Here is a 15,405-nt window from a genome sequence, read left to right on the forward strand (position 1 = left end):
TTATTACAAAGAGAGAAAAAGAAAAAAAAAACCGTCAGTGTCGCTGCAGCGCATGCTTTCCAATTATCGTGTGGCGTGAAGAACCGCAGACCTCCAACGTTATGCAACTCTACGATGTTACAAAATGCGACAATAATTTTATATGATACATCGTACGGATTGTACATACGTGACGTTTAATTCGGTCGATTCCAATAAGTCGCGATGAGCCGACAAGCTATCCTGAAATTGTACAAAGACGCCCTGAGGTACGGCGAAACGTTGAAGTTTACGGATAAAAAGTATTTTCGCTACAGAATTCGGACGTCTTTTAGGAATAACAAGGAGCTGTCCGACGAAGCGGAAATAGACTTTCACTTTAAGGTAACCACACTGCGTGCCGAGACACGAATATGAACGTATTGTTTATAACCTCTCGTTCTAACCTACAAATTATGATTTCAATGCTTATCCTAAAGTACAGAGAAGATTTTGTGCCATATATCTCTTGATGGATGCACATTAATTAATAAAAAAAAAAAAAAATTTAATGCTTATGTTAAACACTTGTACTCAATGTTGAATAATTTTCACGTGATTTTATAAAAATACAAAAACTCTGTTTGATTATTTAAAATAAATTAATATAATTTCTCTTTTCAGAAGGGTTTAAAACTTTTGGAAGCCAAGAGAGTAGTTTAAATTTTTTTGCGGTATCTGGACGTATGAGAATAATAAAAATCATGCTAGCAAGGTTTATGTTGACGCGTCTACAAGTCCATAGTGGCGTTTGTATGCTGATTAATCGCGGCAAGTCATTCAAGCGTTACCTCGATTATTCAAGTGTTCCTACGTTGGACGAGACCGATCTTGAGGAGCAGTTCATCCGTGGTAGTGGTCCAGGCGGCCAGGCGACAAACAAGACGAACAATGCCGTCTTGTTGAAACACAAGCCCACTGGACTTATCGTTAAATGCCACGAAAGCAGAAGTCAGTCAGAAAATAGGATACGCGCCCGTGAAATACTGGTGACGAAGCTTGACAACTTGCTGAACAAGGAGCGCTCCATTGAGGCCCAGATACATGTTCTTGAAGAGAAACATAAAAACCGAAAAGATTATAAAAAGAAAAAACTAAACGAAATGAAACAAGCATTTCGTGAACGAGAAGGCTTGACGTGACGCAATTTGTTACACGGACATTATTTCTAGACCATAAAACATCAGATTTAAAAATAAAGAAAATTATACACGAGACGGGCGTAAAATTTATTAGCACTAATTGTCATTAACTGAATCTATTAAAAGTCAATTAATTTATGTCGTGAGCCATTTGATTTTTGTTTGTAAAAATAAAAAGATTTAGTTTTATCTTCGGATTAATTGAGCAGTTAATTACGTTAAGCATTGTTATTAACTATTTAAGTTATCTTTCGTGAATCGTAATTATGGCAAAAAAAAAAAAAAGTAAATCTACAATTATAATTGATTAAACTTATTGATGTAATTTAAGTTGAAGACGGGAGGCTTATATCTGGAATCATAAAAAGGTACAATAAAATTTGTAATGGAAAATTTGCATTTTTTTAATAATAATTTCTCTTTCTGAACTCATGAGCGACTTACAGCAATTTAGTTTGAAATAACGTATTTGGATATACTGGGGAATCAAAAATATAGATTACCTTTAATAATATACATAATGTAACGGACATGTATGGATCTTTGTATGCATGTGTATGTGTAGTATGTTGTAATTACACTGTTATAAAGCTGTATGCAGTCTTGCGTACTCTAAAATGTAACATAATCTAAATAGAAATAATTCTTAATGATCTGAATGAAACAAGTGTTCCAAATAATACACAACTTTCGTTTAAAGTGACAAAAAAAGAAAAGGAAATAGAAAATAAGGAACGACGTTGGTACTAGTAAAAAAAGGAGTACACTGTTCTGTTTTCGAGAACACAACGACCGCATCTAAAGAATGTACATCGTGGGATACATCGGGTGGGGAGTGTTAAAACTAACCACCTGAAAGAACGTTACTAAGTAAAATGGTATCACTAAAGAGAGAGAGAGAGAAAGATATATATATATATATTTATATATATATATATATATGTATATATAATACTATGCGATGTTAAATATTATTCTACGTACACAAATAATATTTTTATACACAATGTACACTGCGGCGGGATGAAATACCGGATCGCGAGATCGATAAACGATCACCGTCGAAATCTAAGCCGAAGTACACCCTCTTTTTTTTGTGTTTCCATTCTCCAGATCTTCAGCTGTTTTTCAGCCATCGGCCAAAGTGCCCGCGGCTGGATTTAACGCGCTTTTTCGGCGGCTTGGGATTCGATCGCGACGAACCACCGGAACTTCTCAACCGCCTGTTGCTGGCCACTGTTACCGTCGACAATATACTGTGATCCATATCCACCTGATCGTCGAGCTTCATCATCCGCACAACTGGCTGAAATTCGATACTCGAACGACGCTGCTCAAGTTCGCTGGACGATATAATTGACGGGCTCACGCGTTCCGACAATGCGCACTGATCAACCGTTGGATCGGAAGTCTCCTGGATGTTATCCGACGATGAGATGGCCTCACTTTTGCGTTTCACACTGCCGCGCACTCCAGAGTCTTGCGATTGTTTTTTGTTACACGATGTAATACTCAAGTAGGCGTCTTTTTTACAATTCTCGTCCTCGTATATCATTCCGACACGATCAGGCGACGATAGATTGGCATTATTGCGGGTAACGGCCGTTCTCGATTGACGTCTTCTAGAGTAGATACGTTTTCGCGAACCTATTCGACCGCGTTTCGTCGTGGCGAACATGATACCGTGACGACGTTTCAATAATTCCGTCGTGTTGGGCGAGTTCTCCTCACAATTGCCGCCGCGCAGCTGTCGCTTCGATAACTCGGAACTGGAATTATGGTGTTTCTTAGGAACTATACCGGTCTCCTCCTTTCTGCACTGCAACTGTAGATTGTCCTGATTCTCGATCTCCGTGTCCCCAGTCTCAGCACTGGTGACGGGAACGTGCTCGCGCTGTCGTTGCTTTCTGATGGACGACTTCGGGACCAAATTCTCGGCGATCGCGTTGACATCTTTTCTGCCAAATAAATTTTTTCGATTCTCGTGATTCTCATCGTTACCCGAGTCGTTCTCCAAGATTTCCGCAATTTCCGACAAATCTTTTCTACATGGATAATCTTTGTTTGACAAATAGGTCTTGTTTGTCCCATCATCGCACGCATTTTCCGAAACAGATTCCACGCAATTATCTGTACACATTGATAGGCCCGTGTTGTCATTGCTAACAGCTTCTGAGCTTCTGTTTCTTTCCGTAAGCGTTTCGTGATATGGTTTATGAGATGTGGCACAGGGGTCTAACAAAGCGTTGTCGGTGCTTTTCTGACTAACACTCAGTCGTTCTGCAGCCGTTGGTAATATCATGTTCGACGCGCGAGGATCAGCTCCCTCCGAAAATCTTCTTGTATTCAGCGTATGACGTCTGGCAAAACCACCACCACCAGTATAGAGAGATCTTTTTTCCACCAATGATTCCCGGTCACAGTCTGTCAAGATCTTGTTCGCTTGTATTTTTTTCTTCATCTTGTTTCCAACTGGCCAACCGGTTCGATTTTTTCTTCGTTTTCGGCGTTTCAACGGAATGTCTACGTTCGTCTCGCCGCATTCCGAGCTCGCACATGATGAATTGTTTTCAAGGCAGTTGGTGACGTCCTGATAGTTGTCGAGCAACTCCAGCAGGTTCGGTGGCGCGCCTTTCGGTAAGGGTGTCTCACAAAAACCGTCCGTTTGTGCTAAATCTGCATCGAACTCGAACGACTCGTCTAACTCGGTCATACCTTTTGCACTCAACATCTCGTCGATCGTCCTAGCAATCTCTTTTATTTCCTCGTCCACGTCCAATTTGAGATCTGGCTTTTGTTCAAGCTTGGGTGTGTTCACGCGTGATTTAACGACCGGCGATTCCTCTATTACAGGTAGAGTCGTCTGCTGTTCCCGTTTGCGAATTATGGTGGACATAATAGCTAATGTAGATGCATGGCAACGAGGACTTTTCCTTGGCGAGCGTCCCATGCATCCTGCACCGCGACCGCGACCTCTTCTTCTACCGCTTTCGAATCTACTCTGATTCTTCATCAATGTCTCGTGGAAGTTCTCGATTTCGTATGGTAGAAGAAACGGTTTCATCGCATCGCACTCACTAAAACAATGCCAAAATTCAGCACCCGTGTCCTGACGCTGATATGTTTGATACCACGGCTCAGACATAGGTACCGATTCGAAGGAGAACTGCATTTTCTCGATTTGTGCAGACGGTTTGGACGGATAAAATTTATCGACAACGTTGTTGGCTTGCAGCTTACCATCTTCTGATTCATTCGCCGATTTCTTCGTTCCATGTTCTTTACCGCCATCCATAATAGCGTCTTTGATACCGGTTAACGGAGCCTGATACCTTAGCCTGCTGCCAGGTGTCTCGAACTTGTAATACTCTGTATTGTCTTTGATGAACGCTTCGGCCTGTGTACGTCTTCTCTTCCTTGCTCTTCCCAAATGCACAGAATCCTGCGATTCCTCTTCGATAATTTCCTGCTTAATAGGACTGGAACTTAACGAGGAATTTGGTAAAATAGATGAATTGACATTTTCGTTGGCCTCGCTTTCCGTGTCTTTTGGCAGGATACTACTTTGTTCACCATCGCTGGTTTGTTCACTGGAATCGTCTCGTTTTGGCTCGCCGAACATGAAAGATTCCGCTTCATCACTCAACAACGATAATTCTGATTTTCTCACACGTTTAAACCGCACTACTACTGGTTTCTCGTTCGATGGCAACTCCTTCTTCTCCTCCTCGTCCTCGCCATCTCTCGATACCGCGAGTTGCGAATTACCGCTTGGTGTCGCGCTCGATCGCAGCTTATTACCTAATACTTCTACTTTGTAATACGCACGATTGTCCTCTATTAAACGTTCTTCCACCGATAGTCGATGTCGATATCGACCTCTGATACTTCTGCCGCCCCTTCGATTCACGCGCGGATACTTGGGTTTCAAGTACCGAGTATTCTCTCCTTGCGACGCTTTCGAGTCCCTTTGTTCGCTCTTGTCGTTATGCCCGTTATAAACGATCTCCTTTGCATCGTTCAACAAACATTTTCTCACATCTACAGTCACCTTTTCCGTCTGCAACGCGCAATTGTCTCTCTGAAATGGATTATTTTTGCAACTTTCCACAATATAATTATCGACTACACTGACGTCTTTTATGGTACACTCTAAAACATTCACGTTTTCGTGACCATTACATTCGTTTTTACTATTGGGATAATCTGGATCCTCCGTTATACGACGCGAATTTATAATACCGTTTTGCGCATTTCTATGTACAATCATCGACTGCAATTTTGGTGGATCCAGATTATTCTTATTATTTATATTATCGTCCTTACTGTTGTAAAACTCGATATTGTTCGAGAATGGTTTAATTTTGTAGTCTTCCTGTTTGGGTTCCTTCAGGATATTTTCCGTATATTTATCGTCCTCTTCGATCCAAATAGTACCTTTCGAACGCTTCTTGATGGTATAACCCTCTAATTTGTCATACAATTTTTCACTTTTATCCACCTCGTGCCACGGACTGCCTTTCGATCTGAGAAGATGCCCACTTTCATGTTTCGTGCGAGTACGTAAATTATGCGGCGGACTTAACTTTAGATTAAGGTTCCTGCGCGCACCATTCACCATTTTTATTCCGTCAACACTAAAGCTATTTAAAGTCTTGGTGTTTTTGTTAACTTTTTCTTCGGGCAATACTACATTGTGAAGATTGCCGTCTCCATTGGGGAATAAGCCACAGTCTTTTCTATAAAATAACAAAAAATAAATGTAATTGGCGATTAAAAAAATATAACTTTTTTTTTACAAAAAATATATTAAACAAATTATTTTTATATTTAACAGATGTATAAAATATCATTAAAATTATAAAAGTTAAATGAATTTATTTGCAAATACTCACTCAATATCCTTTGTTCTATTTAATTTTAAGAAAGCTTCCACGTTAGCGCCAGCATTAATTAATGTATCCAGTGACAAAAAATTGTCATCGTTTCCCACGAAATTCAGATGCTGCTCACTTTGCACGTGCTTCGACAAATCATCATAATGAATACGACAAATTTCGCAATAGCCAGCAACGAGCTGTTCCGTTCTGCGGGCACGTGCAGCGGTGGCACGGGGTCTCCGAGTCATTTCTTTGTCCTATCCATACAAAAAAAAAAATTGCTCGTAATCTTTTCAACGTAGAAATTTAACAAAATAACTTTACCAGTTTATCGATATTTTATATTTTATATAATAACGAATAACGTACCTCCGCTTTATTTATAGATTCGATATCCCTTTTATTCTCCTTGACCTCTTTATTTATTAAATTGCTCTCTCGTCTTTCCTGCTTCTTTGCGTCGAAAGGACACGAACCAGGATCACCGTCGAAATTTAACGTGGGCCACGACGATAATTCCAGAAATACTGGTCTAGTAGCTCTATAAATAGAAACGTAACGTGGGAGATCATTTCTTGCAAGTGAAAAGACCGATGTATTTAAAAATTAGAATCGTACACGATCTCATTAACCATGATTACCTGTGAATAGAGTCAAATTTGACGTAAGGTTTTTTCAAGTGCTTGACTTTCGCTGAGCTATGTTGACTGGCTTGTTTCACGTTCGCGGTATTCTTGATAGATTCATAGATCTTGTCAAGCCAAACCTGGAACTTATTCGTCGTCCAGATAGGGATTCCCCAATTGTGGGCGTTGCTTAGAGGATCCACGGAACACTGTTGTGGCTGTGTCAGAGCACGTTCCAACATTGCATCCACCCGCGATTTCTATTAAATTGGGAGCATAAAATAGTCAGTGCACCAATTTTTTAATTTAATAACGAGCAACTTTACGTAGCATAGAAATAATAGCATTAATTTCTTGTGAAATTAACAAAATTAAATACAGCTGTTCTACATAAAAAAAATTTAATATAACTTATATTTTTCTCTTTCTACTTACAGATCTTTGGGTAGGTTGACCCCGTAGAGTAGAATTGGACGAGGGACATTCAGAGCTCAGTAGCGGCGTCGAGGCAGGTGTAGGCGTTGGGACTTCGACGCTTCTCAAGGAGCGGGGTCCTCCACTGCCACCACTGACACTGCAGGCCCATCTATGGCCCTCGAAATTCGTGTGGCCTGCCTTATCCACTCTATCACTGGCTACAAGATTCACACTGCGCACTAGAAACAATTCGACCGCCTAAAAAACAAAAAGACAGCAAAGTTAAAAGAACAGTTTAAAATGAGACGTAGCGAATAAGAGATGCAGAGCTGGCAAAAGCGGATAGCGCGCGCACACAGCACACAAGCGTATAATGCAAACGACGTCCAGATAATCAACTAACACATCACATTTCTTTCTCCAGGCAGAAAACGGAGCTTCCTCCGAGGTCTCTCTCGAGTGCTTCCCAGGTGGACAAAGGAAACCTTCGCGAGCGGAATTTGTGCGGTCAAGTTGTCCCTCCGGGCGTCTCGCAAACGTACTCGCTCGCTCGATCGCGCACGACAGAGACAGTCCGACTTTCGAGGAAGTTTATCGTTTGCGCAACGAGCAAAACGACGTCGAGCGCGCACAATGCAACACGTACGTGCGCGCGTACGTGTGCAGAGCGTGATGCGCGAGCGGGCCCGACGGCAGCCAAGGGGGACACGCTCACATCGTGTTACGCTGACGTCAAGTGATTTCACGGCTTTCCTCGAGCGGCGGCGGCGACGGCGACGGCGACAACGGGGGTCTACCGTTACGCCGAGGAGCGCGACTCGGTCGGGCGGACGCGTGTGTGCCGCCACGGCTGGTCTTCACGTAGCGGACGCCGCGGCTCGCCGCCCGCCACCGGTCGCATAGCGTTGTTCTAATAATACGACGCGACGTGCCGACCGCCAGCTGTCCCGCGTCCAAGGTACCGGGGGACGAAGTCGGCAAGGAGACGACACGTGGTGCGGCAATTCTCGGCGGCGCGAGGCCTCGCGATCCCAACGGGCGGCGACGGCGCATTCGACGCGGCCGCGAGTCCGAGGCGAGGTCGCGCGTCCCCGAAGAGTCCGCGTCGTTCGCCGCCTGTCAAACGCCGAGTCGAGAACTCAAGCGTTCCGGCTCCGGCGGCGGCGACCTCGCGGATTCTCGCGATCCGCGCCAGGCACGTTGACGAGGCAGGACCAAGCGGTTGCACTGGTGGACGAGACGTTTGAAACACACGTAAACGGTGCCGATGGGCGGACGAAATGTGACGCGACGCTACTCCACTCGCGCTCGCTGCTGCCCGCGGCGGACAACTGTCACGCACAAAATGGCTATTCGCCGTTAGCAGCTTGGCACAGGGGCCTGGAGACGGCGCGCGCGTCCACTCCACTCGCGACCGACGACGTCGACGGCGAGGACACGCGCGCGACTCCCGTCCGCTCTCGCGTCGTCGGGGCGCGTCGCGTTGCGCTGCGTCGGTACGTCTTTCTCCTCTCTGTCTCTCGACCTTCCGCTTTCTCCTCCGCCCCTCGCCCAGACTTGACTTTTCAAAATTTTCGCGCACACCCGCACACCGTACGCGGAGGAGGCGCCGCACGGCCACCCAGGTAGCGCTCGCGTCGCGCGCCGGTCTCTTTCTATCTTTCGCGATTTGTTTATCAACAGATAAACGGCGATTAACTTTCGCGGATCTTTGACAGTTCGGAAGCTGGCTTTGACAACCGATCTAATAATAGGCGGTTGCAAGGCGACCTCGTCTTCTCGCGCCTTACTATGCCGCGACAAGTTCGTTTGTCCGTCTCCTTAAATTGGAAGTTAAGGCGATAAAGAAAACAAAAATAAAGGGAGGTAAAAAAATCGATTTGGAACGACATAGTGGACGTTATCGTACACACCAGGTATGACTGTGTCCGTCAAAAATGCGTTTTTAGACCGCGTCATGTCGGCCGGGGCTTCCGCTTTTGCGTCAATTCTCCGAGCCGTAAATTTTTCATCTCGATCCCGGAATAACCGGCCCGAAACACAGAAACGTACCCGTCACTCGCAACGCAAATTCATCGCCAGCCGGTTTTTCCTGCTTCCCACCCGCGCCCTCTCGCCATAACCCGGCCTGTTTCCGAAGTCGCGGACATCGCTCTGAAGATGGCGCGGGTCGCGAAGTTCGCCGCGGGAATTATTTGTCAACAGGAAAATCGTTCGTCGGGGTCGTGTTCAACGAATACGCGGGCCGACGTCGCGTCGTCGTCGTCGTCGCCGTCGTCACTAAAGCGGCGCGTTGCCGAGTACTGCTCGAATTTAGGGCGTAGCCCCCGCGCGGCGCAGCGAGGAGAGGAGAGGAGAGAAGAGACGGCCGGCGCGGACGCACGGAAACCCGCTTCCTCGCGCGCAACGCTCGGCCACGTCCGCGAGAACCGTCTCTCCTTTATTTCAACGAGGATTTATTCGAGTGGGACGAATATCGCATGCGAAAAGAAAAGGAGACTCGCGATCGCAGACAATTTCACGGCGCACCTTGAACGAATCATATGACCGGCCCGCGACGGGCTGCCTTTGCGAGGCGGATTAAAATAATCCGGATTAAAATAATCTGTGACAGATAAATTCTTCAAAGGACAATCAAAGCAAAAAATATAAATCTATCTAAAGTCATGGATCACTTTGATCCTCGTTGCGAAAGCAGCCTAAACTAAGTTTACGTAAAACGTTTCCAGGATGCACGCTGTTCATGGAACCGAGTCTGGCGCAGCACGTGTTAAAAACGGTTCGCTCGACCTGGAGAATTACCGCGAGAACCGCGAGGAATTAATCGAATGTGTCAAACTGCAGCTAAACTGTAAACGCAGCTTCGGCATAGCGGGCGAAGGTATCTCTTTTTTTTTATCCCCCTATCGGAGATTGCGTATTGGTTCGCGACCTAGTTACAAAACAGAAGTTTAAAGCGCAATTACCTCTAGAGGCAAAAATAAAACAGCACTGCTATCAATTTATTTCAATGTAAGTATTTGTAGAGGAAGCAGTTGTGTTATCTGTACTAATATTTGCTCTACTACTATGCAGGTACAACGGAGTCGTGAAACGATCGGAATCCTTTCAATTATCGACGGTGACACCGCAATCTCGATTTTTTTTTTTTTTTATTAGCACGAGAAGATAATTTAATCGGAGAGAAACCAACTTCTCGGGAAAGAGTCGCGCGGTGGCTGACGAGTGACCCGGTAAGGTCGGCGCGCGCGGAATTTTTCAGGAACGAGTTTGCCGTGTTCCGGCAGTTCGATAATCACGCGCGTACTCAGTAATATCGCGTGGCAACGAGGTCGGTTTGAATGGCCGGAGAGCGCATCGGGCGCGAGAGATGGAGATTCGAATTTTTCCCTTTTCGCGCGCGCATGTGTACGTTCAACGTATGCATGTATGTGCACGCGCGTTACGCTCTCTGTAGGGAAGCGAGCGGGCGTTACATCGAAGCGGCCGTAGGCATAGTGATCGAAAATGGCGGGAAGAGACGAACAGGGGAGAGAGAGGGCGAGCAAGCGAGGAGAGAAGGGAGAAAGAGGCAGGTAGAGAAAGTGAGAAAGAGAAAGAAAGAGAGGCCGCGGGAGGGAGGCTCGCACACTCGTCCGAAATACACCAAACGCTCTGACAAATCGATAAGCGGCGAGAAACGAGGCGGGAAACGCGGACCATGGGCCACTCCACGGACAGCAGCATCGCGCAAAGTAAAGAGATGAAGTGTAACTCACGCCGCCCAACTCCCTGATCTGCGCCTCTAGCTTGGTCGCGACGGCATGGTTCTTTATGTCCAAATAGAACGACTTCTTTTCCAAAGGATGCGGGCCCCTTCGTATACAAATATCTACAAAAGAAGTTGGAAAAAAAAATCTTACTCATCATTTTTGCCCCAGGATTCGGTTTTGTCGCACCTTCGAGCGCGACGAGGTGAGACAAAACGTATGCGTTTGTCGATCCGGAGTGGATCGACCGCAAGGAAATGTGACAAAGCATCGGAAGGAACGTATTTCCGTGAACTTCATTTTCAAAGAATGCGTCAGAGGAGAAGGAAGTATCAGCAGGTCTCGTATCTCGTTTCCTATCTTGCATTCCTACCAACCGCTGTACAAATCATATGATACAGACAATTGGCGTGGTAATACTAATAGTCTCGTTACATTCGTAGACAACGTACGAGGTGGAACGTAGAAAAGAAATCGTCATTAGTGTCCGTTGCGTGTGAGCAAGGATCCTGGTGATCATTCGGAGCATTGGCTCAGCCTCGGCGAGGATCTCGCTATTCGCGCGCAGCATCCAAGCTGACACAAGCTCGGTGGGCATCTTGACTCTCTAAAAAACAACTCTAGTTGCTTAGTGACAGGACATAAAGCATGTAACAATCTCTTCGCCGAAGGTATTCCAAGTACTCTTATAGATCACTGATCAGTCTCTCTGTATACGTTCTGTATATGTGTCTGTCTGCATGTGTGTTGTACAGGCATTCGTGTCAAACGCAAACGTCTCTCCGTGGCGACGTTTATTAACAACCGGCGCGGTATTATGCAACGCGGAATTACGACGCTTTGAGGCTCACCTGATGTTCGTCGCGGGCCGAGCTTGTTTTCTCTCGACGGCTGTCTGGGTCGCTGCTGCTGCTGCTGTTGTTGCTGCTGATGGTATTGGTGCTTGGACGGCGATACCATTCCTAAGCGATAATGATGCAGCACTGCACGACGTACCGCAACGACGTTATCCCTGACTTACTTTCGTCCCTCGTCCTCGTCGTCGTCAGCGGCGCACTTCCCATCCTCGTCGACACGCCGAGTAATGTCGCAGAGGCGCGGTCGCATGCTCCGTCCCTCGCTCGTTTGCACTTCTCTCTTTCTCTTTCCTTCTCTCGCTCTCCTCTCGGTCTTCTTTCTCTTTCTCTACCTCGCTGTCTCTCTCGATCTCGTTTGCGGGAATGCGCGCGTCACACAACCATACATCTAAGCCAAAAGCACGCTCTGTCGCGGCCACCAATCGGTAATCTGCATGTCATCAAGCGTACGTGATCAGATCTCATCTTCCAACGCGAAATCCAGAAGTCCGAATCGCTCGTACCGTTAACTCAGTCCTCAGACTCTGACGCACTGTGAAATCACACTGAAGTTAGCAACGAGAATTTCTTCTTCCTCTTATTCCCTTTATGGCTCCAGATCCCCACACGGGTTCGATACGGTCAAGCTTGAATCGTCGTAGATGGCGTACAAAAGCAGGCTTGTTCTTGTTTAGTCTCAATAGCCCTCTAAGCGGGTTTTTCAAATTAATTATAATAATTCAGATACATATTCCATTACAGTTCGATGCCAGTAGATTTAAGGAAAGCGAGGATGAGTCTGCATAATCTGGGAGAGGAATCGGAGAGAATACGAAGTATGTCGTGATTGTTTTCAGGAAATTTATTATCAATGTGTCCGGGAAGGCGAGAAGCCTTTCCACACCTGCAGTTCGAAAACTCGTGAATAAAAAATTAGCAACGAACTGTAAGAGACCTCTTTACTCTTCAACGATCGCAGATCGTATCTCTTGACGTCGGTTGACAACTATAACTACCTCGATTGACTTGATCTGCCGATGGCGGTCGGTTGTCCCGTCAGTACCTCAAAATTTCGTCGACAATGTTACACGATTTCTAACCTTAGTCTTTGAATACCTGGTGTTGACAATTAAAATTTAAGAAAAAATTTCGAAGTCACTGCTGTAAGTAATTTCAAATATTTAAAGAGTAATTAAAATTTATTTTTATTAATTCAAACTCTCACTTTTTTTAGTATTTAGTCACATTTCAAACCGATAAGACATGAGCCTCTGGTTTGACTTGATAATAAACACATTTCTCGGAATGTTACGCTTGTTCTGGTTCGGCAAGCGACAAATATCTAACTCTTTAAGCATATATATCAAAACAAACACGGGTAACACACTTTCTGTCAAGTTAGATCCTAAGTGTGACATTAAAAACTTGAAGGAAATGGTTGCTCCTAGAATGGGAATACCACCAGAAGATGTAAAGATCATATTTGCTGGTAAAGAATTGCACAATTCAACCATAATAGAGGTAAGTGTTGCCATGTGCAAGAAAAACTAATATAGCTGCAATATATTTGTATATTTATGCCTAAAAAATTATAGGAATGTGACTTGGGACAACAGAGCATTTTGCATGCAGTACAAACACCTCCACGTAAGATACTGAACAAAAGGAAAGATGCCACTGTGAATTCCATTGAAGAATCTACTTCAGAGACTTCTCTAAATGACAGTGGCAGCAAACCTATGAATGAAACTCTTATGGACTTGCCCTTGGATGAACTGAATAAAGAAGATTTAGCCTTACAAGGTACTCTGAAATTTAAGCTAATAAAATTTAATAATTCTATATGTAATCAAAAATTAATTGTTTATCTCATCTCTTATTGACAGTGCAGGAATCAAACAAAGCACATTTTTATGTCTACTGCTCAACTCCTTGCAAGGATGTGACAGCAGGTAATCTGAGGGTTAAATGTGCCAGCTGTAACAGTGGTGCTGTAACAGTGGACAGAGATCCTCAGTGCTGGCCAGATGTCTTACAGCCTAGGCGAATAACTGTGCATTGTGAAAATGATTTCTGTCTTGTGTCCTCAAGTAAGTCCAATGAAATGGACAACCAAGTGACTTATGCTCATTTTTATTTCAAGTGTGCCAGGCATCCTAGATTAGGAGAGGATGATGAGGCTGTGCCACTTTATCTTATAAAGCCAAACTTGAAAAATATCCCTTGTCTTGCTTGTACAGATATTAGGTACTTAATAGTATTTTGCATAATTATTAGACATATAAAGTACTGAGTTTGGATGATACATGAATAATAATTAAAAATTCTGATATATGCAGGGAAACTGTATTGGTGTTTCCTTGTGAAGCTGGTCACGTAACGTGTCTTGATTGCTTCTGCGAATACTGCACAATTCGTTTGCACGAACGACAGTTTGAATTTGATTCATCTGAAGGATATTATACCCTGCCTTGTCCCGCTGGGTGCCCCAATTCTTTTATCCGTGAGGTTCATCATTTCCATCTTCTTAAAACAGAGCAGGTAAACATATAATGGCATTAAATAGTTTTGTACGTGCTTGTAAACTTTAGTTTTACTTTAGACATTGTACAATGTTATTTGTTACATTTAATTCATAGTATGAAAGATATCAGAGATTTAGTACTGAGGAGTATGTCTTACGTGCGGGTGGTATTTTGTGTCCAAGGCCGAACTGTGGGATGGGTATTATACCACCTTCTGCAGATGACCCTGAATGTCGAAAGATTCAGTGTATTGGTGGTTGTGGCGTAAGTGTTTTTATTTTATTATATTTTATTAATTTTTTTTTTATATAAAATTTTTTTACGATGGTTTTTAAAGGTATATATAATGTGCTGTAATTTTTAAATATCTCAGATTTTTCCTTTTTTTTTTAGTATGTCTTTTGCAGAAATTGTTTGCAAGGGTATCACGTAGGAGAATGCGAATCACAGACTTCAGAAACGTCTACGAGTACTTTATCTAGAAATTATTCTGTAGATCCCACAAGAGCTAGTGAGGTCAGTTAATCTTCGAATAAGCAAGACAATAATAAAAAAATTGATCAAATTATTTATATTAATTAATAATAATTTTAAAAATAATAATTAATGATAATTTATATAAAATAATAATTTAATTAATTATTTTTTTAGGCAAAATGGGAAGAAGCCAGCAAAAAGACGATACAAATTTCCACAAAACCTTGTCCTAAATGTAGAACTCCTACAGAAAGAGATGGTACATCCATAAAAATATAACTTTTTATTAACACATTGCAATTGAGATTTAAACCTAATTTATTTATTCATTTATTTATTCACAGGAGGCTGTATGCACATGGTGTGCACAAGAGGAGGATGTGGTTATCACTGGTGCTGGGTGTGTCAAACGGAGTGGACTAGAGAATGCATGGGTAATCACTGGTTTGGATAATAAGTTTAAAAAAAAAAAGAAGAAGAGCTCCATCAATTTTTGTACGCGTATGATCACTTTCAAAATGTATATATGATAGGAATTTTGTTACTACAACGAAATAATGCTCATCGAGTATATCTACCATATTGTAAATATTCGAAATCTTGAGTTACGAATTTATTTTTCCTAGGCTTTGTAAAAATACTTGTTAATTTAATATTATATATAATAATATAGCAAGAAAAATATTTTAAGGAGATTTATTTAATTTATCGTTTAGTTATATTACTGAAATTACC

The 15,405-nt window shown here is 43.4% G+C and overlaps 4 protein-coding genes across 7 annotated transcripts; 3 read left to right on the forward strand and 1 right to left on the reverse strand.

Moving 5' to 3' along the window:
* Nucleotides 1–45: 45 nt before the first annotated feature.
* Nucleotides 46–784, forward strand: LOC139108483 (mitochondrial ribosome and complex I assembly factor AltMIEF1-like). 2 transcript variants are annotated; one of them, XM_070666835.1, is made up of 2 exons: nt 46–363; nt 646–784. In XM_070666835.1, exons 1-2 carry the CDS (start codon nt 205–207, stop codon nt 679–681), a joined length of 195 nt encoding a protein of 64 aa, XP_070522936.1. In that variant the 5' UTR covers nt 46–204; the 3' UTR covers nt 682–784. The 2 variants fall into 2 exon arrangements, with proteins under 2 accessions (XP_070522936.1, XP_070522935.1); XM_070666834.1 differs by having other exon boundaries at nt 643–781.
* LOC139108481 (mitochondrial translation release factor in rescue) lies at nt 705–1,553 on the forward strand. Its single transcript, XM_070666831.1, has one exon. It carries the CDS (start codon nt 705–707, stop codon nt 1,158–1,160), a length of 456 nt encoding a protein of 151 aa, XP_070522932.1. The 3' UTR covers nt 1,161–1,553.
* Nucleotides 1,539–11,812, reverse strand: LOC139108471 (uncharacterized). 3 transcript variants are annotated; one of them, XM_070666812.1, is made up of 7 exons: nt 11,684–11,812; nt 10,842–10,954; nt 7,102–7,341; nt 6,682–6,926; nt 6,410–6,581; nt 6,056–6,297; nt 1,539–5,899 (listed from the first exon to the last, which is right to left on the reverse strand). In XM_070666812.1, the coding sequence occupies exons 1-7, from the start codon at nt 11,790–11,792 to the stop codon at nt 2,278–2,280; spliced, it is 4,743 nt and encodes a 1,580-aa protein (XP_070522913.1). In that variant the 5' UTR covers nt 11,793–11,812; the 3' UTR covers nt 1,539–2,277. The 3 variants fall into 3 exon arrangements, with proteins under 3 accessions (XP_070522913.1, XP_070522916.1, XP_070522914.1); XM_070666815.1 differs by lacking the exon at nt 10,842–10,954 and having other exon boundaries at nt 11,684–11,773; XM_070666813.1 differs by lacking the exons at nt 10,842–10,954; nt 11,684–11,812 and adding an exon at nt 7,487–7,851.
* A 591-nt stretch (nt 11,813–12,403) lies between these two features.
* On the forward strand, nt 12,404–15,354 carry Park (E3 ubiquitin-protein ligase parkin). The gene is made up of 9 exons (XM_070666825.1): nt 12,404–12,831; nt 12,903–13,189; nt 13,264–13,471; nt 13,555–13,915; nt 14,008–14,209; nt 14,308–14,457; nt 14,587–14,709; nt 14,845–14,929; nt 15,015–15,354. The coding sequence occupies exons 2-9, from the start codon at nt 12,932–12,934 to the stop codon at nt 15,122–15,124; spliced, it is 1,497 nt and encodes a 498-aa protein (XP_070522926.1). The 5' UTR covers nt 12,404–12,831; nt 12,903–12,931; the 3' UTR covers nt 15,125–15,354.
* Nucleotides 15,355–15,405: the final 51 nt, after the last annotated feature.

This window comes from Cardiocondyla obscurior, linkage group LG15 (genome assembly GCF_019399895.1).
Source record: "Cardiocondyla obscurior isolate alpha-2009 linkage group LG15, Cobs3.1, whole genome shotgun sequence".
NCBI lineage: Eukaryota > Metazoa > Arthropoda > Insecta > Hymenoptera > Formicidae > Cardiocondyla > Cardiocondyla obscurior.